At 31.3% G+C, this 26528-nt stretch overlaps 5 protein-coding genes and 1 pseudogene across 5 annotated transcripts; 2 read left to right on the top strand and 4 right to left on the bottom strand.

Annotated features, from left to right (window-relative positions):
* Nucleotides 1-843: 843 nt before the first annotated feature.
* LOC113559987 (kelch-like protein 10) lies at nt 844-7443 on the bottom strand. The gene is made up of 8 exons (XM_026965778.1): nt 7437-7443; nt 7174-7366; nt 5348-5599; nt 4938-5217; nt 3523-3926; nt 2589-2758; nt 1569-1932; nt 844-1135 (listed from the first exon to the last, which is right to left on the bottom strand). The coding sequence occupies exons 1-8, from the start codon at nt 7441-7443 to the stop codon at nt 844-846; spliced, it is 1962 nt and encodes a 653-aa protein (XP_026821579.1).
* A 2153-nt stretch (nt 7444-9596) lies between these two features.
* On the top strand, nt 9597-14319 carry LOC113559988 (annotated as a pseudogene).
* LOC113559857 (E3 SUMO-protein ligase KIAA1586-like) lies at nt 10945-13198 on the top strand. Its single transcript, XM_026965633.1, has 2 exons — nt 10945-12578; nt 12676-13198. The coding sequence occupies exons 1-2, from the start codon at nt 10980-10982 to the stop codon at nt 13105-13107; spliced, it is 2031 nt and encodes a 676-aa protein (XP_026821434.1). The 5' UTR covers nt 10945-10979; the 3' UTR covers nt 13108-13198.
* A 126-nt stretch (nt 14320-14445) lies between the features above and the next one.
* Nucleotides 14446-15569, bottom strand: LOC113559989. The gene is made up of 2 exons (XM_026965779.1): nt 15472-15569; nt 14446-15163 (listed from the first exon to the last, which is right to left on the bottom strand). Exons 1-2 carry the CDS (start codon nt 15567-15569, stop codon nt 14446-14448), a joined length of 816 nt encoding a protein of 271 aa, XP_026821580.1.
* A 3638-nt stretch (nt 15570-19207) lies between these two features.
* Nucleotides 19208-23618, bottom strand: LOC113559820. The gene is given in 8 exon segments (XM_026965584.1): nt 19208-19238; nt 19294-19816; nt 19881-20219; nt 20277-20342; nt 22410-22479; nt 22550-22860; nt 22922-23034; nt 23107-23618. Coding segments are annotated over 8 exon segments (1938 nt in total). The 5' UTR covers nt 23592-23618.
* Nucleotides 23480-26186, bottom strand: LOC113559990. The gene is given in 3 exon segments (XM_026965780.1): nt 23480-25363; nt 25737-25964; nt 26030-26186. Coding segments are annotated over 3 exon segments (2094 nt in total). The 3' UTR covers nt 23480-23654.
* Nucleotides 26187-26528: the final 342 nt, after the last annotated feature.

The following is a 26528-nucleotide window of genomic DNA, read 5'->3' on the forward strand; positions in this document are numbered from 1 at the left end:
TAAGTCATTATTCATGAGTAAGGCTGTGAATTTGTAGGAAAGTACATTTTTTTTGTTTTGGTAGTTATGAAACATAGCTTTGTAAGTATTTCATTTAAATTATGTTACAACAAATCCATTTATGAAACTTTTATTTTGCATTTTTTGACGTTATTAATTTTATAGATAATTTGTTTGCCTTTTTATGTCATATTTTCGTTTTTTAGTTCATATTTTGGTATTTTTAATCAAATTCCATTTAAAAACCTTTTAAAAAATCTTAAAAAATGTTTCAGACAAATAGCATTATTAAAGAATCAATAAATTTCAAAATCAAAATTCAAATTAAATCAACTTTTTATTAAATAAACACATTTTTATGCATATAATATACTCTCAATACAAAAATTAAATACCATTTTAAGTGTATTTTAAGTGCATTTTACATTGTATTTTTTTAACATTTTAAATTCACAGCCTTATAAGACAAGACTGATCTGCATCAAGAAACGCAAAACTTAAATTGAAGATACTACTTAGTTTTGCAGTAGTATACTTAGTATAGAAGTTTTTATTTAAATACTACATTTTACGTTTTTAAAAAATATATAAAATATAAAATACATAAAAATCATTTGTCAGTGCAGAAACAATAATTGACTAAAATATGTATCTAATAAATATTTATCATGGAAACCATCATATTTTCTATGACATGGTTGGTCTTTAAATAATGTATATTAATGTCTTTAGATTTGATTTCTCAGTACTTGCAGGACTATATTAGAAAAAATTTAAATGTCACGCAGTCATTGTAGCTGGTAGTTATCTATGATAATGATATATATTATATAACGCTACGAATCATAGTGGCTCGGCTCTGATGACATCAACGAATATTACATCGTCGTCGTCGTCGCTATCGATGTTTCGATTATTGTTGTCCACTTGAATGGTGACCGTGTTGACGGATTCGTTCTCAACCAACCATTCCGTCTCATTGTTATTAGTCGTCCGATAATTTCTCGCGATGTTTTTCCGGCCTTCATCTAGTCTATCTCGGTCCAGAGGCATGTAATCTTCAATGTTAGGTAAATTTTTCATGACGCACGCCGACAGCGCTGACCTGTACACTTGCATGCTTTTCGCTTCAAACCTTCATATATTTGAATAAAAAATAAAACATAATTAAAAAACCAAATATTGATAGCCCACAGATAATACATTTAAGTGGCAACACTAATCGTTAAGTTTGTTTTGTATAATAATAAAAAAAATAATAAATGTTTTTACACAATCCAAATTACCTGTACTTATAATATAATATATTTTTTTTCATTTAATTGTCTTATACATTAATTTTATATGACGTTTAATTAGGTAAGTATAAATTAGTAACCCAATAATGCATTATAATAGGTATCGGTCTCTAAGAATATACGTTTAGCGACGTGTAAAGAGTCCACGACCTACTCCACGCATTTTTATTTGGCAGGTCGGAGTATAAAAATTAGTGAGAGGGCGATGGAATTCGATTTTTAATTTCTAGACAAAATAAAATCACGTCCAGTCATCCGTCTTGTTCTCACCATTCGTCCGTGCTGTCGTTGTAGCACTCCACATTCGCTATGGTGGTCACCCCGTTGAAACCACCGGCCACGAATATCATGTCGTCAAGTACCTCGACCGCGAAATTACTCCGAGGATTGTACATGTCCACCACCCGCGACCAGTGGTTCGTGGTCGGGTCGAACTTCTCGCTGCTGTTCATTCTCACCAGCCCGTTGAAACCACCTATCACGTACAGACAGCTGTGGTAGGCTATACAAGACACGCCGCTTCGTCTGGTATGCATGGCTGGTATTAGTGTCCACTCGTTGGTGTCCAAGTTGTAAGTCTCGACCGAATTCATACACTCTTGTCCGTTGAACCCGCCGGTAATATAAATTTTTCCTGCACGATAATGTCATGGTTGTGTGACAATTGTGACGAAACATTGTCTTTATTATTATTATTATACATGGCGGTAAGCTGTAGTATATAATAAGGTCGTTTTGTATATACGTTTTACTGTGATTGTAACACTAAGCGAACTGGAGTCGATAATCAAAAAGTGAACAGTTGATATTTCGACTTAATCACATGACAAAACTAACTTTTATTTTATTCTTTAAGTTTTTTATTTAATATATTTTCTACTTTCTATGTAATTAAATATGTATTATATTTTGGGTTTTTTAATAGATAAACATATATATTAATTCATATCCCTTTTATAATGATTATAATATTTATTGACTTTTTTTTCACCGATTAAAAATTAAATTGTTCTCGATTATCGACTACAAGCAATGTCTTCTCAAATATAAGATTATATATTTGTGTATTTATAAAACATATTATATACGACCACCGATCACGCACGATTTAGATCAATGGTTCCCAACCCTTTTATTTAAAAAGTTTCACCCCTTTCTATAAATTGAAAATATTGAATATTATGTATAATATATAATAAAATAAATACAACTTTTACTTCATAATGACAAATTACGCCTCCCAAGTTGAGAATTATTGATTCAGATAGATTTTTGTGATATATTTCTTACCATTCAGTACAGCTGCACATGCATCACTTCGCTGGGAAGTCATCGGCGCTATCATCGTCCATTGGTTTCGTTCGAAATTATATTTTTCCGCGGAACCTAACCGATTATGACCGTCGAATCCACCCATTGCGTAAATTATGCCGTTTAACAACACAACACTGACATAACATCTGCAGCGTTAGTTAATAATAATCAACAATTCATAGTAATTATAGACATTCATAATATCCAATTTTTCTCAGTATACTCGTATCAATGTGATTCAATAAAAAAATAAACTTAAAAAATACTGTGAACTTTATTCCATCTGTATAACACTTGGTCGCGGTAACCGCCACTATACCACAAAACTAATAATTTATATTTTAAACATTATAGGTACATTTAAAATATAGTTACTCTTACTTCACATTAACAGACAAAAAATATAAATCATCAATATTATTACCACGTACTAGATTAAACTTCCTTAAATTCATATTTTTACTTATTTACTAATTTACTTTTTAACTTTTACTCATATTTTTATCAAATTTGCTTATGAATTTATCGTATCATAATTTTATTTGTCACGATATGATCATTTTTAATTTAATTTTTTAAAAGTTTTTTTGAATGTTTATATTAAAAAAAAAAAAAATTGGTAAAAAGTAGGCCCCTAAAACTATGCAGTCTTGTCTCTCGATTAGGATTTAGGTATGACGTGTGTCAATAGGTATCAATACAATTTATCATATAGATATCTAATAAGTAATAAGGTAATAACAATATTATAATATTTCCAAGTTAAACACACGAACTTTACTATATTATCTCTACATATTTTATTATAACCAAATTATAGCGTGGTCTAAATGCAGGTACTGTTCTACGAAAGTTACAAATTATAAATGGTTGACAATGGTTGTCTCATAATATAATAACGTTGCCTTACCTTTTACAATTCATCGGTGCTACTTCCTCCCATGTTTTCGTAACTGTGTTAAATTTTCTACAAGAGTTGAAATACTCCAATCCATCGAAGCCTCCGATTATGTAGATATACTGGTCCTTAACGACGGTACCATGGTACGCTCTAGGCCCGTGTGAGTCCTCTTCGAATATTCTCGTCCATCGGTCAGATTTTGTGTCGTATGTTTCAATAATAGCTGTCGGGTTGCCACCGCTCCATCCGCCAATGACGAACAATACTTCGGATGGGTACCTGGGACGTGCGAGCGTCGGCGCAATGGAATCGGTTATGCTCGACGTCAGCTGAAGGTCGTACATAAATTTCAGGGTCTCAATAATGTAAGGTCTACAATCGTCCCGGTTTTTTATGTAATGGTGGTCCTTGACCTGCAATAATATCACAGACAATTCGTCATGTGTTATTTAATATACCGTAATAATAAATAATAATTAGATACTGCCGGGAATTACCCTTATTTCCCACGAAAAATTCTGTTACAAAATTTACATATAGATCGTTTCTTCAATATGAAAAAGAAATCATTCCCATTTCCACCGAAATTTTTTTTTTTTTTTTTGAAAAGATGTTTCTGCTCAAAATATTGTTTAGGGACTATATTTAATAGTGCAAACAATTTAATAATATATATGTATGTCTACAGAACTATACAACATATTTTTGTCATCCTACAATCGTAGATCATAAATAATAGATATTTATTTTATCAATTATTAATAATTAGATAAAAAAAATATAGATACAGCCGCTTTATTCTACAGTACCTAGGTTACAAATGTACCTACCTCATTATTGAAAAGTAAATCATTGTAATGTATGTGTTAAAATTTAATTTACTTATTAAATACTTGTATATGAAAACGATTTTGAGCGAAATGCTGTCATCTGACTACATAACTAAATTTATTGAATGATATTTAAGTAATTTATTTTACTATTAAAAATATGCTAAGTTAGATTCATTTTTATCGAAAGCAATGCATTTGAAAATATCTTAGAGATATTATTAAATATAACAACAAATTTCAAAAATGTCAAGTACCTGTTAATAATATTCTTTAATTAAAATAAAAAACTAAAATTGTTACTCTTTGTTTAAACATTTATTTTCGTCTAAATTTAAACTTAAAATGTCTATAAAAAAAACTGTGCTTGTGTTTTTGTTAAATTATTAGCTCTTATTGGATGTAGAAAAATTCGAAGTTATATTACATGTTGTATTAATTGACGCATAATACATAAAACAACATTTAAACTAAAAATGGAAATCTTTGGCTATCAATTTTTTTCTGGTAGAATCAGTTAATATTAATTTAGCAAAATCAGACATAAACAGAATTAAAACTTTATAAACAAGTAAGGTATATTATAATCATTACGTTATCGATGAAATATTTGGAGTCCATGAGACCGAAACGAACTTTGGGCAGCAGAAACAACAAATCGTTTTTCCGATTTTTGGGATCCTTGTCCACCCATTTCAACAGAATGTCCCAAACACATTCTTCCTGTTTTACGTTCAGTTGGTTGTCTTCGATTATTTGTTTTAATTCTTCTTGACGAAGTTTCATCAGCTCGTCACTTTGTTCTGCAATGGTCATAAATTCTTTGATGATGTATTTGTATGCGGCATTCGTCAATGATCCAAAGTAATAGTAACTGTCGGATGACATATTATTATTATACAGCATATTATTTTTACCTATTAACCTAAATAGTAATATTATTTCCGTGGATATCTAGTGATGTTTTTTAATTTTATTTTTTAGTAGATACTAAGCACACATACTCGGCAAATTGTAATACAGAAACACAATTGTCAGGTCCCAGGCATTCAACGACAAATTCGTGACAGAGTTGTACCAAGCCGTCTATGCATAAATAATCAGCAGTCCGCATGATATCCATTACGTTCTCATAGTTTATGTCAATTTGTCTCATGTAAATATACTGCAAAATAAATTCCATTGTTGTACTTTCAATCGATTTTAGATTTATTTTCGTGTATTCTCCTTCATGCAACGTAGTAGTGAAAAGTATTCTAAAAACATGGCATGTACAATACACCTTTTAAAAATGATTGCCTTAGAATAAGCAACCGCAAAGTAATAATACCTATTCCTTATATTATTGTATTCATTATAGTGTTCTACGATAAAAATAAAAATACCATGCTAGAAGAAACAATTTAAAATTATCTAAAAATAATAATAGTAGTAGTATGTACCTATTGTACCTACTACTTATATCTAAAGGTATTCCTCAATCACGTTTATAAAAGGTGATACAAAAATTATATACACTACAAGAGGCCTGGTAATGGAAAGCGAAACCCATGATTGGAATAAATGTTGCCATTCATAAAAAAATGAATTATTTCAATAGAACTAAAATTATTTTAAAATAAACTTAATAAATAATTATTCACATTATTACATACTATAGGTATACTACCTGGTTGCTAATTATAGTGATTTGCATTTTGTATCATTGCTTAGTACCATAGTATAAAACATTTACCTATTAATAATCAATGCAGGCATTAATATAGTAGTCTTAATATATATAAAGAGAATTAAATCTCTCTTAAATTTAAATTACCTATCACACATTATACATAATCAATTCTAGTCAAATCTTAATCTTAATACAAAATGTATATGATAAACATAGTATAGCATACCTACATACTTATAGTATTTCTTAATTACTAATTATGTTTTATAAATAAGTTAAAAATAAATAAAATTATAATGATAGGAATATTAAATACCTACGCGAAGACTAAAAAAAATTATAATTTTTCAAATTAATATTAGTAATATTGAATTATTATAATAATTGTGTATTATATTATTTTTATAATAACTGAATTATGTATTTCTATACAAAAATACTTTAAAGCTTTAATTAAATAAATAATGTGGTTGACATGTAATATTATAATAGGTATAGTATCTACGAATATCAAAGCTCTAGCTTTTATTAAAAACATTATAAAACATATTCATCTTTAAATAACTTTTAGCCCAGATTCTGTTGCTTCGAATTTAAATTAAACTATTTAAAATGGCCAATAGGTATCTACTGACAAATATTAAATAATAATGTACTCTAATATTTTAATTTTAAGCTTATCGCTGTTTATTGTAATGCATCTTTAATGGCCGTTATTTTCGTGGATGTATAATTAATTTGTTGTTTTTTTTAAACCTAGTTATTATAAGTAGTATATGTATATACTACCCATGAAATCTGAAGTTTAATTTATAAATAACTATACACTGAAAGATGAAATATATTTAATAAGACTTAAGTTTTTAATGTCAATATATTAAATATATTATATAATATATATATTTAATACTTTGGAAACATAAACATTTAACACTACTATATTGACAACTATAGTTTTAAGTAATAGACTGTATTATAATATTATAGGTAATAAAGTTTTAAAGTGTCATTAAGTACATGGACTATACAATGTTTTATTTGAACGTTCTTGTTTTTCAATTATTCGGGACTAGGGCAGTAGGGCTTAGTGTAGGACCTAGGTAATGAATCAAGTGAGACGTGAGTTGTAGGTATACAACTAGTTAGGTACCTACTGACCTAAAATAATCGCTTGAACCGCTCAATACTGATCGATGTATTGGAAATGTGTCACCGCTATCGAGGATCAATGACGCATCACAGAGTTTTACGTTCAGCCGGAGTTCGTTAAAGCCATTCAAAGTGTGCATAGAAACTTGCCGGGTCAACCGACGTCTGTATGAATCTTCTGCGTCGCTTTTTTTAACAACTTCTAAAGTGTGCATAAATTTATTTTTGTTAAAACAATGTTCAGTCGTCAAGCGTTTTAAATGTCTACTTACCGTTCATAATACTATTAAGGTTAAAATTATAAATGTTAAAACTCTACTCTTTACTTGATGTACCTATCTTTAAAATTGAAATATCAAAATAATAATATGTTTGTATAATATGCAAATAAATAAAATATATTCGTAAAAAACTGACGTTTGGATAAGTATTACATTTTATTTTTTCAATACCGGTGTATAAACACTTTGGTTAATATAGAAACGAGTACGGTCATAATACTCATAATACATATAGATACAGACGCAAATACGCAATAATCAATGATTGTCAATTTACACTGGACAGTGGACGGTCAACTACGGTGCCGCACTAGTGTACACTAATCTATCTTTTTACCTACCTACATAAAATGAGACATACCTACCTAATTGCAGATAAAAAAATATTGAAATTGTCTATTTTACGTACTCAGTACCCAGTCGGATAAATCGGCGCATCCCAAACGGCTCCCGTCCATTGTTTGCTTATTCCTAAACGGCTCCCATCGAAAACAAATTTATAAACAGGAAAATTCTCAAACTGCTAACGGTAATACCAGTATACTAATTTGAGCTTTTCTAAGTCTCTGGTATAAGTAATCGAATTTTATGAAAAAAAAAACAGGAGTTCATTGCGCAAATAATCAACGAGTTTTCATTAAATAAAATAACATACAATGAGTTTATAAAAAAATTGTGCCAAAAATGTTACCAATAATTAAAATTTTTGATTTTTTTTTAATATTTATATATAATTATACTCACGTTTTACTAACGTGCGTTACATACGTTGTTTAACTTATTCTTAATTTTATTCACAATAACACAATAATACAATATGCTCTTTTATATAATTTACTTAGTGTTCATTTTTAACTACACCTCTTTTGAGACAGTCCTAAGTCTGTATGAAGTGGGAAAGAATTTGTGTTGTAAAAAACCGGAGCCATTTAGAAATTTACCTTTTTTTAAAACAGGAGCCGAATGGGCTGCGTCTGGATAAATATAGGTGCGAAATATATTAGGCCAAATATAAACTCCTACACTAATAACCTTTTAAAATTTTTACCTGAAAATCAAAGATATTGTAATCTCTTACATAGAAATTTTTCCCCTTTAAAAAAAGGGTATATTACTTAAATTCACGATTTTGAAGTTAAAAAGCTCAAAAAGCTCAAAATTATCATAATTTGAAAATAATAAATATATGTATATTTAACAAACAAACGCTTGAATATAGCGTATTCATACGCTGTATGATGATTCTCGAAGGTTAGGTTATATCCATATTATATACTATACTATACGTTTATATGGGTATTTGCAGTACAAAATGTTTTAAATAGATCAGCGATATGGAATCGAATATTGTCGAGTAACGATAAAAAAAGATAATCTCGTCTGTATAGGAAATTTCCGAACAAATTGGCGTTTATTGACGGTACGTAGTCCGCTCGTAACTGTATAAGTAGTATATATTAGTATGTTCTGATGGCAACCCATGCGTCCCATGCATCCCATGCGAGCCATACGACCTCCCGGCCCGCCGCTTGATCCGCTACGTGTGTGACGTATATTTACCCCACCAACTTCCTATCCGTTAAGTGATCAACATAATATAAATTATGTACTTATATTTTTTTATTACTATCACCTGATACGAGTTATCAATTACATATTTAATTAAAACAACGACCCATGCGACCCATACGACCTTCCAGCCCGCCGCCTGATCCGCTACGTGTGCGACATATATTTACCCTTCATCACCTCACCATAGCCCTACTGGTCTAATAACCAATATATATATATATACTAAAAAATACCCTAATCGCTTACAAACAATAATAATTAAGTAAATACCTATTATTGAATAACATACAACGATATCAGAATCTTCCCACGAAATACTATCATACCTATTAGTTAATAACAAGAAGATAAAATTAATATTATTGCAGATTAACATATTAATTACTGATATACATAAAGATATTTGTACCTTCCCACGAAATACTATCATACCTATTAGTTAATAACATATACTCAACAACAACAATTTAATTACTTATTAGTGAATAACATATTAATATCCAATCTAAACTATAGGTACAATGTACTACGTTAGACTCTTAGATATTATACTTATCAACAACAATAATATATCTCCTACCCAATAATGAACTCATCGAAAGGCACTTGGCTCTGCAAGAGCCGACATTCATTCAGTCTGTTCTTAGTCTTACACACTTGTAATTCTCATCTACGTTTCGAACAGTCTTATAAATTGTTCTGAGCTTATAGTTTTCCAAGTCTTATAATATTGTCTAGTGTTTATTATTTCTATAATTTTTCAGTGTTCAGTGTTTTTACAAGTTTTAAATTAAATTATAATATGGCCGGTTCAATCGTAGATAATGCTATCTTATACAACGAGAAGAAGAGAGCCTTCACTTATGTGCCGCCATCACCTCCGACCGAACTCATTGAGTCTACATCCTACGCGTTAGATTTTACAGGTCGAAAATTTATATTTATCGGTATCGATCCAACAGAACAATTTCAAACAGTTGTTCATTTATTAACATCATCACGTTATGTTAAAATTAGTATAGATTTTTTAAGACGTATATTCTTGCTTATGGGTAATATCTTATCTTTTATACTGAACATTCCACAATCATATAAACGTATGATATTTCTGGATACCGATTCTTATAAAATATAAACTATGGTTTATAGTGGTTCAAACGTCCTAGTAATTGAATCTAAAGATATTGACGGATGCAGAGTCTTACTAAATCGTAAAGATTTAATAAGACTTCAGGAATTAGAATGGTGTATTACTGAGAATATTAATGAAAAAGAGTTAAACATAAAGCCAAAAATTATGAGACAAATGGACGAATACTGTAAATATACAGGGGTGTTCCCATAGGGTATACTACATATACGCCGTATACTCTCAAGATATTTTGTCAGAAATATGGGTATACTGCGTATACTCTCAAATTATATACAAAAAAAAACTGGTTTTGGTTACTCAGAAAATGCTACGAAAGTCAATTATTATTTATGACGCTGATAACGGAAATATGACACTTATATCTTACAACTATTATTAGATTCTCAGAAAACAAGAAACGAACTATCGCGTTAGATGATGGAAATGCGTCTGACTCTGAACACGATTAATTTAATCAGTACATCCGTTACCGCCGACTTGTAACATTTTATTATTTTTATAAATCGATTGTGCGTTGTGTGATCTACCGTTTGTGTTTACCGTGAATAAGTTCTTAATTCTTTTATTAATTATTATTTACTAACGTATTCATTTTATTTGAGCAGTTTTATTAATTTATTTAATTGAGTTTAATTAACTATCCTAATCTGTTTTACTGTATAAAGTGTTATTTAAATTTTTATCAAAATATGAGTTCGAATTTTAAACGTGAAAGCGGAACACTTGATAGTTTTTTTATGCCCCGAGAAAAAAAACCTAAAAATGCGACTAATACTGCCATTTGTGCTACTAGTTCACACGAGCTAGTGATGCCCAATGAAGATAATTTTGTTAGTGATAGTCAAATCGATAATCAAATACAAGATGTATGGGATACTTCCAAAATTTGGCCTGCATTATGGACAAAAGAACAGGTAATAGAGTTTCAAAAGAAAAACTCATGGTTAAGTAGCAAAAATGGGAAACTAGGATGTAATAATTGCATTCAAGCTAAAAATAGTATCAATTTTCAAAAATCTAACATCGATAGCAAAGTTCGAATTTCTTCTGAGTGGGTAGGCTTTGAAATCATAGCTGCTGGGTGTAATCGTACAAATCAACTGGCTTCATTAAGAAATAAAATTAAACAACATTCAGAAAGCAAAGCTCATGTGTTAGCTGAAAACATATTGAAAAAAAGCTCAGACAAAGTATTAGATAAAATGTTCGAACGTATATCTGAAGTAGAGATTGATTCCAATACGCGACTTTTTAGAACTGTATATTGCTTGGCAAAAAATCACCGTCCCTTTAAACAGTTTGAAGAACTTGTTCAATTACAACAAATCAATGGATTGGACATGGGATCTTCCTTACATAGCAGAATAACTGCCACTCGAATGGTAAACGTCATTGCAAAGGAGATGCGCAAACGACTTATTTTACGCCTTATACAGTCGAATTCGAAATTTACCATAATGATTGACGAATCAACAACGCTGAGTACCAAATGTACACTAATTTTGTATATTTCATCATATTTTGACGTAGAATCGCCGGTTGTAGCATTCTTAGACCTGATTGACTTAGATAGACAAGATGCTGAAACTATCGAAAAATCTATTTGGTTAAGTTTAGAATGTAATGGGATATCAACATCGTTTGCATTAAACAACTGGATTGCTTTTGCCAGTGACGGAGCAAGTGTAATGACGGGTAAGAAAGCTGGAGTTGCTACTAAACTACGCGAAAAAATTCCGAATCTATTTACCTGGCATTGTTTATGTCATCGCCTCGAACTCTCAGTACATGACGTAATAAAAGATTGTACTGGAGTCTCTCGTTTCCAAAGTCTAATGGACAAACTCTACGCTTACTATCATCAAAGTCCTAAAAATTCAATGGGTTTAGATAAATCTTGTGTTGAAGTAGGCATTGAAATGAAAAAAATAGGTCGTGTTTTGAATGTACGCTGGTCTGCAAGCAGTTTTCGAACTATAAAAGCCATATGGAATAATTATCCGGGAATATATTTACATGTTAGTAAAACACATGATGTGACATCAAATGGCATAAAAAAAAAATTAGAATCCTCTTCTTTTTTGGAGGAACTTGGACTTTTTTACGATGTTCTTTCTGAGCTTGCAATGTTATCTTGTATATTACAGTCCAGAAAAACAACTCTAATGCGTGCCCAGTCGGAGATAAATAGAACGATTAGAATTTTAGAAAGTCTGAAAGCTGAACCTGGGGAAAAAGAAAAGGAAATTATAGAAGCTATTCAGAAAGGAATTAACAAAGGTGTCAATATTACAATGACAAAATCAGGAGGGATTAACAGGTTACAATTTTTGCAAAATTTAGTAGACAGAATGCGTCAACGCTTATTTGATGACTCAAAAAATAAAACAATGCTAGAAGACATTCAGGTAAAGAAAAAAACTATTATTTTGATAATTTATTTCAATATTTTGATTATTTAAACAGAATAAATGAATATTTAATAAATCGTCTTTTATTTTATAGGTAATTGATGAAGTGTTCAAAGTAGCAATTAATGATGCAAAGGGAGAAGATGAAGTTAAAAGAGTATCACGGACATTAGGTTTTTCTGAATTTGAAAGTGTAGTTGACTTCCGTTCAAGAAATGTTTTTTCTAGTTTCATGAAAGCATTAAATATACTCCCAACTTCAACAGCTGATTGTGAACGAGGGTTTTCCGATATGAATTTGACAATAACTGATTTAAGGACTAGCTTAAACATTGAAAATGTGTCAGATTTGATGTTCATCTCTATCAATGGCCCTTCAATTGCAGATTTTAATCCTAGACCTTATATTAAAATTTGGTTAAGAGATCACCGTTCTGCCGTTTCCACTCCTAGAGGTAAAGAAAGAAAAGAAATAGACGACGAAAATAAGATGCAGAAATTATTTTTTAACAATTTATTTAATTAAATTTTTTAGTATTTGTATATTTTCATATTTTATTGACTTATAAAGGTAATTTCAAGCTTTTTTTAAAAGTTTGATTTTTTTTTTCATATTTTTAACACATCCTTTATAATTATAGACCACAGTAAAAATATTTGTATATTATTAAATATTCATGTTTATTACTTTTATTTTAAAAAGATTTATGAGTATTTTTAAATACTTAAAAAAAGGTTCTATTTGTATCATTCTACCCTCCCTTGTTTAAATCATGGATCTTCACCTTGACTAGAGTCTTAGTATACTCTCAAAAAAAATATTGGGAACACCTCTGTAAATATATAACTGAAAAGTGCTTACGAGTGGATTTACAACCTAAAAATTTGGAAGAAATGGAAAATTTCATTCGTAACGTAGAAATCAGACAGAGTATGGCTACACCGAGCTTAAGTCAAATTAAAATGTTTGCTACTGTACAATTAGCTGTACTTTGTATGGATCAATGGAACGCACAAAACCCTAAAGTAATAATTTATTAATATATTAATACGTATATAAAATAACATTTATTTTTTTATTTTAGCTATATGATAAGAATTTCAGACGCCTGTCATCTTTGTCACCTAGCTATTCACTAGTAAATGATGAAATGAGTAGATTAGAAGAAAAAATCAATGCATGCGACGAAATCAATCCGTTAGAGAATGACATTAATTTAGTTAAGGTAATACATAAATGTAATATTATAAACAATCATATATATTTAATCACAAACTTTTTACAGTACAAGTATTCACCGATATCGCCAAACTATTCTTCAGACAACGAAATATCAAGTATACAGAAAAATGATGATATATCTATTCTAGCTAAGGTAATTTATAAAATATCTGTCTTCAAATAAAAACAATATTGTATCTATTAACATACGTAATACGCCGCCTTCATCTCATATAATATATTTATATAAATTATTATTTTGTTTAGCCTATCGTAGAGAACAATGGATTTAGTAACAGTCTACCATCAACATCCGATGGGTACGATTCGGATAACTGTGGACAGTACCCTCCGTGGTTTATTACACCTAGATATATACAACCTTTGTCAACGAGTGTTGCAGTTGACGAGAACGATGGTCCAACTGTTTTCGTTCATTCACCTCCACCCTCACCATCATTCTTTAACAAGTCCGCAAAAAAAACGGAACGCTCAACACCCAGCACCATTGCGTAACGTAAAGCGTAGATTATTATAATATTTATAAAAGTTAAATAATTTAGATAATATGTAGAATAAAAATAAGCATGATATATAAAAAAAGTATTTTTATTTATTAATATTAAGGTTTACAATAAATATTTACAAGGTTCTTACTTCTCCATTAAATGGATTATAAGTTATAATTTGATCATGTAATATTAAACAATATGCTGAAGTAGCAGATGAGAACGCTTCATCAACTTCAAGTTCAATCCTGAGGTCTACGGTTGACATTTTCACGTTGTCGTTCTGCCGAATCATGTCGACAACAATAATTGGAGAAAGATTTTTGAAATCCGAACGGTTCAATAGAGGTGTCACATCGTTATAACCATAGTATGATTTCTGGAACTCGGTATATGCGTGATATAATGTAGCCATCTTGTTCTTAGTAAAGTCGCTTTGAAAATCTTCATATGGGAATACTTCAGAGCTTAAATAGACCTTTACGTTTTTAATTTTACAATGATCGAAAAATGACATTGCTTTACTCGAGCTATTTTTCCTATCGGTTTGAAAACCGATTATGACATATCTAGGTTTTTCTAATTTGTTAGATGTCTTTACTTTCCACGAATGCGAAGTGTTTTGAGGTAAAAACGGATATTCATACAGTTCCCACGATCTAAACGCACATGTTAGAGGTTTCTGATTGTTGATTACTTTCAACAGTCGTATTTTTTCTCTATCACTCACTTTCACTATAGGCATTCTCCACAATATTTTTGTTATGTTTATTTTAACGTCTTTTAGTTTAGGAGCGTCTACTATTTCATTATTTTTAAACTGTTTAACAGCATTCATATCGATCGATGCTCTATTTAATATAAGTTGTTGATTACAGTTTATTAAAATACGTTTATAATCTTCACAAAAACCAAACAAATCTTTAAGATTAATATCACAATCCCAGGCAGCGTTATGATGCGATATAATATTTGATTTATTATACGAACAATATCCTTTTAATGTAGTCGAAATACCTGGGTTAACAAGTTTTTGAATTTGAGTACCGTTTATTTCATATTTCATTTCAGAGAAAAGAAATGACAGTCCATTGTTTATAACTCTAATTTCTTCAGTTATTTCTGTTTGGGTAATATGCTTATTATTACAATGACTTACCTGTAGCCTGGTAAATGTAATTCCACGGGTAAATGATTTATAACAGAGTTAATAAGACCGGACCCCTTATAGTTGTTCCGCTTACGAACGTGAGACATCGTGTGACGCTCTCACTAACATAGTATCTGTATTTATAGTGAAAATTTTTTCTTTTTAAAAATGCGCTTTATCGAGCAAGAGAAAAAACTTCGAATTTATAACATTGATACCCCTGATACTATACAGTTGAGACACGGCGAGCTTTTCCCAAATACGATAAGGTCGTTAGTACTCGGGAGCTCGGGATGTGGTAAAACCAATCTTATATATTTTCTACTAGTCGATGAAAACGGTTTACGATTTGAAAACGTTTATATATACTCTAAAACGCTTGAACAACCAAAATATAAACTATTAAAACGTATTATTGATAGTATTGACGGTATCAATATTTTTACTTTTTTCGAGAATGATAAAGTAATTCCACCTGAAAAAGTCTTATCAAATTCAATTTTTATCTTGGATGATGTTATCGGGGAACAGCAACAAGTAATAAGAGAATATTTCTCTCGAGGTCGTCATAATAAAATAGATATATTTTATCTGGCTCAGAGTTATTCTAAAGTACCTAAACAGTTGATACGTGATAATGCAAATTTAATAGTATTGTTCAAACAAGATGAAACCAATTTAAGACACGTGTACAACGAGCACTGTTCTGGGGATATGTCATATATGCAATTTAAACAGTTTTGTGTAACATGTTGGAACCGCGATAGGTTTACATTTGTCGTTATTTGTAAAGATAGCGATCGTGATAACGGACGTTATCGTTTTGGGTTTGATACTTATGTAGTTATATAACACGTTACAAATAATAAAAATGTGTCATTCAAAACGTAGTCATGACAGAATCAACTGTTTTAGATGAGCTAGTTAAAGCTAAGGAAAGTATCAAACGTAAATATATTGCATTAAAAACCGGGTCAGATAATGTTCAACAATTAATGACACAGACATTAAAACCAATTATCGATCCTTTAACTAAAATATCAAATAAACCCGGATTATCGTTGATCAAAGAAAATAATAACGATAAATCGAAAAACTCATTTGCTAACGACTATCAACAAGAAATTGAAAATTGGCTTCAGTCTACAGACTTGGATAAAATCTATGGTCCGAAAAAACTTCCAAACGGCTATATTATCTTGGGTGATAAAGAAGTAAAATTCATTGAAAACACTATACTTATTGATGGTACTGTTTACCCATCAACATCAGGTCTTACACAGTTATTATTTTTGAAAAATCCACTTGTTTATACTGACAACGATTTAGCTATATATAAATCTATATTAATTCAAACATCGGTACATTTAACTACAAACGGAAAAAAAATAAAAAAGGGTAGCTCTAAATATTCTACAGTTATCAGGAAATTATTTCCCTCGGGTGGCGGGCTGTCCATGAAATTACAGAAAAATAACCTAGTATATTGGGATAATCCAAACGAGTTGGTCGATCGATTACGTTTACTTCTTGCGTCAACATCAGCCGGTAATACAGGTGTCTCTAACGAAATAATTTCGATTTTCGAAGAATTACGTGAGGCTGGATTAATAAAACGAATTCCAAATGTCTAAACGGGAAATCGCCAACGAACTTCACAAGCCAGCAAGGAAAAATTTCACTAGGCGTAGAGTTATCGTTTATGGAAAAAATGATTTATGGCAAGCTGACTTGGTTGAAATGATACCATATTCAAAGAAAAATGGTGGATTTAAGTACATTTTATGTGTTATTGACTGTTTTACAAAACTTTCTTGGGCAATACCATTAAAGACAAAATCGGGTAAAGAAGTTACTAGTGCGATGGCTACAATATTACTTGTTCGTTCACCAAAACTTTTACAACTCGATAACGGAAAAGAATTTTATAACACTACTTTTGACGCTTTAATGACCAAGTATAACATACACAAATATTCAACTTTCAGTATTCTAAAAGCGAGTATAGTAGAAAGATTCAACCGTACTCTGAAACAAAAAATGTATAGAGAGTTCACTGCACGTGGTTCACACGAATGGGTTTCAATTTTACCAAAGTTGCTTGACGAATACAATAATTCACGACATAGGACTATAGGAATGACACCAGTACAGGCAGATTCCGACCCCGCATCATTGGTAATAAAACAGTGTAAAATTAATAATGTAAAAATTAAATTCAAAGTCGGCGATAACGTTCGTATCAGTACACAAAAAGGCGTGTTTACAAAAGGTTATCTACCAAACTGGTCTACGGAAATATTCAAAGTTATCAAAATAAATAATACATTACCCGTTACTTATCAATTACAAGATTATATGGGTAAACCTATATCCGGATGTTTTTACTCTGAAGAAATATACAAGACCAATTTCCCAAACGAATATTTAATCGAAAAAATTATACGTAGGAAGGGAAAACAAATATATGTCAAGTGGATAGGATTTGATAATACACATAATAGTTGGATAAATGCATGTGATGTTAAGAAATAGTGTCAGTCGTACTTTAGCTATGAACGTGTTTGGTAGTTCTCAATCGAGTGATACTAAAAACATTGTAACAAATATCGAGCAGTCTTTCAAAACATATACACATAAATTTGATCAAATCGAGCATTTACCTGAAGAAAATTATAAATCCATTCATGTGCAGGAAGAACAAATAAAAACGATACAACTATCGTCTATAGAAGTTGCAGAGCAAGTGAAAAGTATTGGAGTTTTGATAAACTATATGTGTATTGAATTGAGAAAAATATTACCTGACATAATAAGTACTATTGAATCTCATTATAAAGACAAGTCATAATGTGTTCGGCCATCATAGACATTCAATGCGTTCTTGGAGTAAAAAATAAATATTTTATTAAAGAAATGTCTATAATCGACACAGAAACATGGGCAACTCAACATTGGATTTTTAAAAATTCAAAAACTATGCAGGACAACAAGAGTTGAAAAACTAACAAGTGGTTGGAGCATAATTATCATCAACTATCTCTGGAATATGGCGATGTCGAGTACGAGGAACTCGGGAGGATATTGAATTCGTTGAAATTCGAGTGCATTTACGTGAAGGGTGAGCAGAAAAAACAACTTCTTATGAACTATATTCCACACATTGCACTCATTAACATCGAAGACTTGGGCTACCCTCGATTGGATCAAATTTGTAACGATGAAACTCTACCTTGTTGTATTTTTCATATGGAATTTAATCCAAAACAATGTACATTCTATAAAGTATTTGCTATAAGAAAATGGTATATAAATAATTCGTAAAAAAAAAAAAAAAAGAGATTGTATATATTATATTTAATAAACATAATAATATTATACGTTAACATTGCTTTTTTATTTATATTTTAATTAAATACAATGATTCCTATCTGAAACATTTATATAGGAAAAAAAAGTGTACAATAAATAAATATAAATGTATATATATAGGTAACTATATGGCTTTTGCATTAATCAATCTTAATAATTTATCAATTACATGCTTACATTCATATAATACAACGTAAATATAAATTATTATAGTAATATATACAGTGTTATTTACAAATTGAATATATATATAATATTTTTAAAAACAGTGGTAGGATTATTTAGTACTGTACTGAAGAAGCTCTCTCATAAAACTTTTTTCAAAATCTAACCATCTACGTCCTTCACCATCTACCTCAAAATCAAGTTCTGACTACTCCTCAGCTTCTCCAGGTTCGTCTTCCCTATAAAAATTAAAAGGTAAAATAATTTGAAAAGTATATAGTTTTAATAACTTACTCTATACTGTAATGTCCATGAGCTAAGGTATGTATTTTATCAATCAATACCACTCGCTTGTCGTCATAATTGTTGTATGTTAACTTTTTTGTTTTTATTGTCATGAGCTGGTGTTTGAACGATCTGATTGATATATTATCTTTATATGCCTCCACTCTACCTTCATCAAACAAACACCTTCTATGTTCCTCCAACGTCATATGGTTTTTAACCACATGCTGTCTTACCCCCTTAGCCTTGATATTTTCTCCACCAACTTTATCCTTATCGTCCTTATCTCTCACCGCATCCTCTTCTCCTGCATTTATGTTGTACGCGTATGATTTTGCATGTAGTGCGCAAAACTCGGTCATCGTATGTCCTTTTACCTCGTCTGAGAAAAAGCCTGGCACCTTTTTCCTAGCTGTAGTGTAGCACGGGTGGATAGGAGGTAAGTCCGCCGTATCCAGTCTATCCATCAAGTTGGAGTTGTCAAGTAAGTCTTTATAAAAATCATCGGTTTTAATAAGGTATATCAATGAATCTGTAATATTGATATTAAATTATTATATTATGTAGATGCATGAGGATAGTTTAAATATATTTACCTGTGTCAGTATACATAAGCTTGATATTATCAGTATAATGTTTTTTCATAACATTATAATGATAATCGTACATCATCGTCTTGGAGATGTCAAGTACAGCAAATCTTATATATAATAAATGTATTAATAATGTATATTATAAAAATTAAAAAGTCTATTTACCAATATAGATAGGTTTATCAAATTTTATTATTTTGTTTTCCAGTGCGACCGCGTTCAGGTTTTCACTATACCTAGTCGTATGCTTAAATGTCGTTTTATTAATAAGTCTTTGTAATCGTCTCTCACACGACACTAACTCCATCTTCATTTCTTTCCTTTTCGATTGCATAGTCTTCCCTAGAAAAAAAAAAACTGATAGTAAAATAGTAAAATTAAGTAAATAAAGTGACATACCAAATACTGCGTTGTTCATTAATTTGAAAGAAAATACAATGATGAATACATTAAATTTGGTTTCACCGATATTACAGTGAATAAGGAAGTAAGACCACAGTGCGTGATTTGTACAACAGTTCTCAGTAATGATGCACTAAAACCTGCAAAATTAGAACGACATTTGAAGACAGTCCACCCAAATTTTAGTGATCGTTCTCGAGAATTCTTTGAAGGTAAGAAGGAAAACTTTAAGAAAATGAAACTTGGGACAAGTGGTACGAGATTTGAAACCTCTGAAAAAGTGCTTCATACCTCATATGAGATCTCCCTATTAATTGCAAAATCTAAAAAACCTCATACTATTGGTGAAACTTTGATCAAACCGTGTTTGTTGAAAGCCACAGAAGAGATTTTAGGTAAGGAAGCAGCAAAAAAAATACAAAACATTCCTTTATCAAATAACACTGTAAAATCGCGAAAAGGAAATATGTCACAAGACATTGAAGAACAGCTTATATGCTTCATAAAAAAATCTCCCTGGTTTGCTCTTCAGTGTGACGAAAGTACGGATGTAGCACAATGTTGTCAATTGCTAATCTTTGTTCGATTTTTAAGTGCAGATAATACAATAAAAGAAGAATTATTACTATCACAAGTATTAGAAACTACGTCAAGAGGGGTTGACGTTATGAAAATAATCCTTGATTATTTTGAAAAACATAAACTAATGTGGGAAAATCTTGCTGGATTTTGTACCGATGGCGCTCCTGCTATGCTCGGATCACGTTCAGGTTTAGCTACATTGGTAAAACAAAAAAATCCAACCACATTAACTACGCATTGTATTATACATCGTCAAGCGTTGGCGTCCAAAACATTACCAAAAGATCTAGCTTTTGCGATGAAAATATCCATACAGTTAGTGAATGCTGTTAAAAATAGTGCACTCAATACACGTGTTTTTCAAAAATTATGTGCAAATATGGACGCTGAGTATGAAACATTACTATTTCATACTGAAACAAGATGGCTTTCAAAAGGAAATATGTTGGCACGTTTATTTGAGCTTCGAGAGGAGTTGAAGGTTTTTTTAATCGATAAAGGTATGAACTATTTACATGAGCAACTTTGTGAGCCAAAAATTGAAATGCAAATTGCATATCTTGCGGATATATTTGGCCACTTAAATCACCTAAATTTGCAACTGCAAGGTTATGGTAATGTTAAACTTGAAGGTTCCGCAAATATTTTCGTATTTGAAGATAAAGTTCGCGCTTTTGTCTGCAAGATAAATCTTTGGATTGACAAAACTCAGATGAAAAATTATTCTGTATTTCCTACACTGCGAGTTCTTATTGATGACGAACACTACAAATGTTTTACAGAAGATATTCAGAATAATGTATTAGAACACTTAAGAGTCCTTAAAGAGGAATTTACCAGATAGATACTTTCCAGAATATGGTGTAGTAGACACTGATGTTGTTAAGAAGTTAATTCGTAATCCTTTCACTGTCGAAGTCAACAATGTTCAAGAAGAAATGCAAGATGAATTAATAGATCTTCAGAACGACAGCAACTTGAAGAGTTCGTTTGAATATAGTACAAACTTAGAAGAGTTTTGGTGTAAAAAGGCCATGGGATATCCAAACATTCGGCAAACAGCATTACGTTTCCTCATAGTTTTTTCAACTACATATTTATGTGAGCAAGGATTTTCTTCACTATTATCTATAAAAAATAAACAACGAAATCGTCTGAATTCAAGTGATGATATGCGACTGGCACTAAGCAACAGCATCGTTCCAAGAATTTCACAACTGGTAAAAGAAGCGCGCCCTAATAAGTCACATTAATACTCAATAATATACATTTGTTATATTTTTTTCTCATTGAATAAATAAAAAAAAATGTAAAATTTAAATTTGTATCAGCTTTTTTTATTAAATTAAATTTTTAAATAAATAAGTTAAAATATTTGTCCACGACATAAACTGTATTTCTGATTTTATTTTGTACCTAGAAATTATAAACTATATATAAAACTATAAAAAAAATAAGTAATATAAAGAGGGGGGGAGGGTTGAAATCAGGGAGTGGTCCGTGACGGTGAAAAATTTATAAAAGTGGTCCGTGCTTATTGTTGAGTTGGGAACCACTGGTTTAAGTTAATGTAATCTGCTAACCATGCAGACTGACTGAACTCTAAAACTCTATGTACCTAAAAAAAAAAAAAAAAAATACTTATATATATAAATATGAATAAAAGCTTTTAAAATAAAAATATTTACTTTATCAACTATCAACCCATTTTCAATTGCCTGCTGCAGGTTCCTATAATGAATAATATAATTCCTCTTCTGTTGAAACGTTGCCATCAATTTTTTTACCTTCGAACCTGGTGGTATACCGTTTTGTAGTAGGAAAGGTAGATCGTTATGATGATCGTGTAAGTGTTGTGGGTATGAGATATCGACTTCGTATACTCGTCCTTTATCTGACGTTGCTGACATCTCGCTCAGTCCGTTCAGGTTGGATTCAACCCAGTTGAAGTTACCGTATGGCATGTACTGACTCATAGCCCAACCATAGAGATTATTACCTATAAAGTTTAAAGTTTAGGATTGAAAATAAAATAAAATAAAAAATATAAATATAATTACAGTCTTGATATATTAACCAAGATTTATCCTTAGTCTTGTCATAGTCTGGGGTCTTTATATTATTCGCCTTCGCGTACCTCATGCTTGCCTGTACCAATCCACCACGAATACCTATAAAAATATATATATAAGATTATTATATATATATTATATATATTTTAAAAATAATTTTGATATACTAATCATCCTCAAACATCAATAACATGTCATAATCAGTCAACAGCTGCAACTTTTGACCTGTAAATTTCATCATTGCGTCAAAGCTCAGCCCAGGTGCGGTAAAGTAGTAAGCGGCATCAAGGTTATACGTTTTCATACAGACATCGCGAAAATTCTCAAAGACGTCTGCCAACAACAAAACGTCGATTTTCAAATACAAATCACTGTACTCGCCCAAAGTCTTACAACCGAAGTGGTCCCAGACCTCCTTCGCGTGATCATATTCCTCTTCCTTTATTCCCGACTCATTTAACGTGCTATAAAATTCTTTCTTCCTAGGTAGTCTTACTTCATCTAACCGCTTCCATCCATCCGTGTACTCGTACGGGTAAACCCCCTTCCGAGTCACGAGTGACATATCGACTTCATCGAAAACTTTAGCGGTCTCTCTGAAGTTCTCTAGACCCGGTGTCACAAGATTTTTGGCTAGAGTTGACAGTCCTGATGCCATAAACCGAAAAGTGTCTATGAAGCGGATTGAAAATTTATTTGACACGTATTTAGAGAATGATATTTATTTTTCCTCACTGTTCGGTATTACTCTAATGGCTTGGATGTCATGACCAAGTTCTTTGACTATCAGGTGCGCGTCGTAGTTCGATAAGTTGTGGAAGTAGCACGGTACAAAAATTGGTGTTTGAAGTTTTTGATTACATGTGTTACATATAGCTTGACGATATTTTCCTGAGAGATGGCAATGGTCGGCTGTCTTACGATGCTGTATTTCTGTGGGTGATGTGAACTTGATTCGACAGAGGTTGCACTGTGTAGCTGCTTCGTGAGTCTGAACGTCACTCATAGTCATGTTTATCGAAATATTCGTCTTCAATAATTTTTCTATGTTTAATGCTATTTCAGATACTGTTTTAACAAAATGTCTCGCCACATCCTGTCGACTCTCACTTCCTCGGTATAATATTGGTTCTGTTGATATGTTATGTTTCGCTAATAGCTCTACCGGTACGTTATTGCTCGCTTTCACCATGAGCCCATAACTCATCGCTTCATGTCTATGTATTATCTCTGTGTTTTTCCCCTTCGCTTCGTCAGTCTTCATCAGTATAGTCTCGAAATCTGCATATATTACTATGGGATGTCTCTGAGTGTTTCTCCATGCTTCAAACTATAGACACTCACCCTCTTTCGGCATCAAAGGTAATATAGGCTTTTGTACACCACAAATCAGCTTATGCTGTTGCAGTCCCGCCTGTCCACCCAACTTGAATTTCAAACTTTGACTATCGAATGACGTGAAACATCTCTTACAGAACACAACTCTCCCTGTATGTCTAGTTTTCTGCGCGCGAATGAGTCGGAAAAAATTCGATATATACACATAATGAGAGTTTTCTTCATCCGTCACCAATAGTAGATCGAAGTGGTCAGCCTTCTCATCGTCAACAATACGTAGCGGGTACACTTCATACGTCATACATTTGCGTAGTGGCTGAAATTTTTTATCCAACCCATAAACATTTACGGATACGTTGACGTTATTTTTTTCAAATTTTACAATATCAGATATAGGGGTCGGGAACGTGATATTACTAAAATTGTATTTAGCTTCATGTTTAGTATAATTTTCTCCAACTCGACATACGGCCTGCCCTGTCACATGCCTCGCTAGTATCACCCACTTAAAACATTGTTGTTCATTGTTTTGAGGGTTAATTGTACCCCGTTTTCTATCTATATACGCTGGTAACGCTATGTATGATGATCCACCCATCGGAGTATATCTATATATGGTTACCAATAACCCGTCTATAGAATCTAATGTGAACCCACTTCCACGCGATTTATATGTCTCTTGTTCATCCAACAACTTAACAATCGCCTTTTCTATAATTTCTGAAATATTGCTGTCTATAAATATTTCCACTGCTATTGTTTTAAACGCTCTATTTTCCGATGAATTTAATATATTTGGTCTGCTGTAAGTTGCCTCTCGTTTTAGATTGAATTTAATAGCATGTTTTTGTACGCTGACTTTAATCAAATTTTTAAGCTCAGACTTGAGTGAGCGGAAAAACTCAGAATAAATCGTTATATTATTTATATTTTTCGCGTAGTACCAAACGATTTTACGGTTGGCGGACGATGAAATCTCAACGAATTCGTTGGATTGTACTAAGCTCATGCGTGCCTTCTTTGCCTTAGCAGCTGACGTGGTGTTGGCGGTGGATACACGTTTACCGTTAACGTTCGTAGTTGTATAAGAATCTTAAATATAAATAAATCCTTATAAATAAATCTAATGAAAAACTAATTTCCCTATATTATTATACCTATGATATATGTATATTATATATATATATTAAAAGAAATATCGTATAAAATCGTGTTGAAAAAAAATAATTTAAAAAAATAAACCTATCAAACGATCTGACAGCCAGTGCAATGCCGGAATACTCCAACTATTACCCTATAGAATGCGACGAGTGAAATGATCGATACAATGCCGGAATACTCCAACTATTATACCATTGATCGCTTCACAGACCACTTGATAAGTTTAAAATTAAACTTATGATTTATAAAAATTTTTTAAATAAATTAAACATGCGATTTATACGAATTTTTAAAATAGACTAACCTGTATTAACTTCATATTCGTCCATAGCTGTCATACAAATATCATCATCGGATAGAGATATGTCAGTTGATGTACTCGAACAACTGGGAGGTGTATCGGGGACAAAAATTTGAGGTGCAATCTGAATACTCCCCTGAGGTGTATTGACTGCAGGTGGTGCATACTGTATAACGCTCGGTCTATCAATCGGTTGAGCGGGCTGACGATTAACCGTAACGTTAACAATACCTTATGAAAAATAAATATTATTATATAAGATATAAATTAATATTGAATAAAATAAGTAAACTCACCATGAACATTTTTCTCATGTCTATTACGATGTGACTTGTTATAGAATGTCTTGATGCATATAGAACACTTAAAACATATACCCGCGTGCCTCTTCTGGTGAACGGTCAAATTTCGTTTCACGGTGAAGACTGATGAACATTCATTGCATTTAAACATAATGATATAGTTTAAGGAATAAATTGATAACAAATATAATATGTTAAAAAAAATAAACACAGAAAAACATGTAGTGATAATTGTAAAATAGTAGACAATTTATTGTAAACGGTAAAATAATTGCTTGGAGACTTCGAAAACACGTAGCGAACAACGTATGCGTACAATTATAGATGTCTAGAACAGACTGATTCTATATCATTGTCCGTTCAATTATGTTTTAGGATTTTTTAAAGGTATGATAGTATTTCGTGGGAAGATTCTGATATCATTGTATGATATTCAATAATAGGTATTTACTTAATTATTATTGTTTGTAAGCGATTAGGGTATTTTTTAGTA

The sequence above is a fragment of the Rhopalosiphum maidis genome, chromosome 3 (genome assembly GCF_003676215.2).
Source record: "Rhopalosiphum maidis isolate BTI-1 chromosome 3, ASM367621v3, whole genome shotgun sequence".
Classification (NCBI taxonomy): domain Eukaryota; kingdom Metazoa; phylum Arthropoda; class Insecta; order Hemiptera; family Aphididae; genus Rhopalosiphum; species Rhopalosiphum maidis.

What these genes read in the sequence shown, in the direction of transcription:
- LOC113559987 (XM_026965778.1), bottom strand. An exon ending in GCACCGATGAATTGTAAAAG is followed by an intron (nt 2,759 to 3,522) that starts GTAAGGCAACGT and finishes CTAACGCTGCAG; the next exon opens with ATGTTATGTCAGTGTTGTGT. An exon ending in ATGTGCAGCTGTACTGAATG is followed by an intron (nt 1,933 to 2,588) that starts GTAAGAAATATA and finishes ATTATCGTGCAG; the next exon opens with GAAAAATTTATATTACCGGC.
- LOC113559857 (XM_026965633.1), top strand. Translation starts at nt 10,980, where the DNA reads ATGCCCAATGAAGATAATTTTGTTAGTGATAGTCAAATCGATAATCAA. An exon ending in CAATGCTAGAAGACATTCAG is followed by an intron (nt 12,579 to 12,675) that starts GTAAAGAAAAAA and finishes TTTATTTTATAG; the next exon opens with GTAATTGATGAAGTGTTCAA.
- LOC113559989 (XM_026965779.1), bottom strand. Translation starts at nt 15,569, where the DNA reads ATGTCTCACGTTCGTAAGCGGAACAACTATAAGGGGTCCGGTCTTATT. An exon ending in TTACATTTACCAGGCTACAG is followed by an intron (nt 15,164 to 15,471) that starts GTAAGTCATTGT and finishes TATATTAAATAG; the next exon opens with AGCATCGATCGATATGAATG.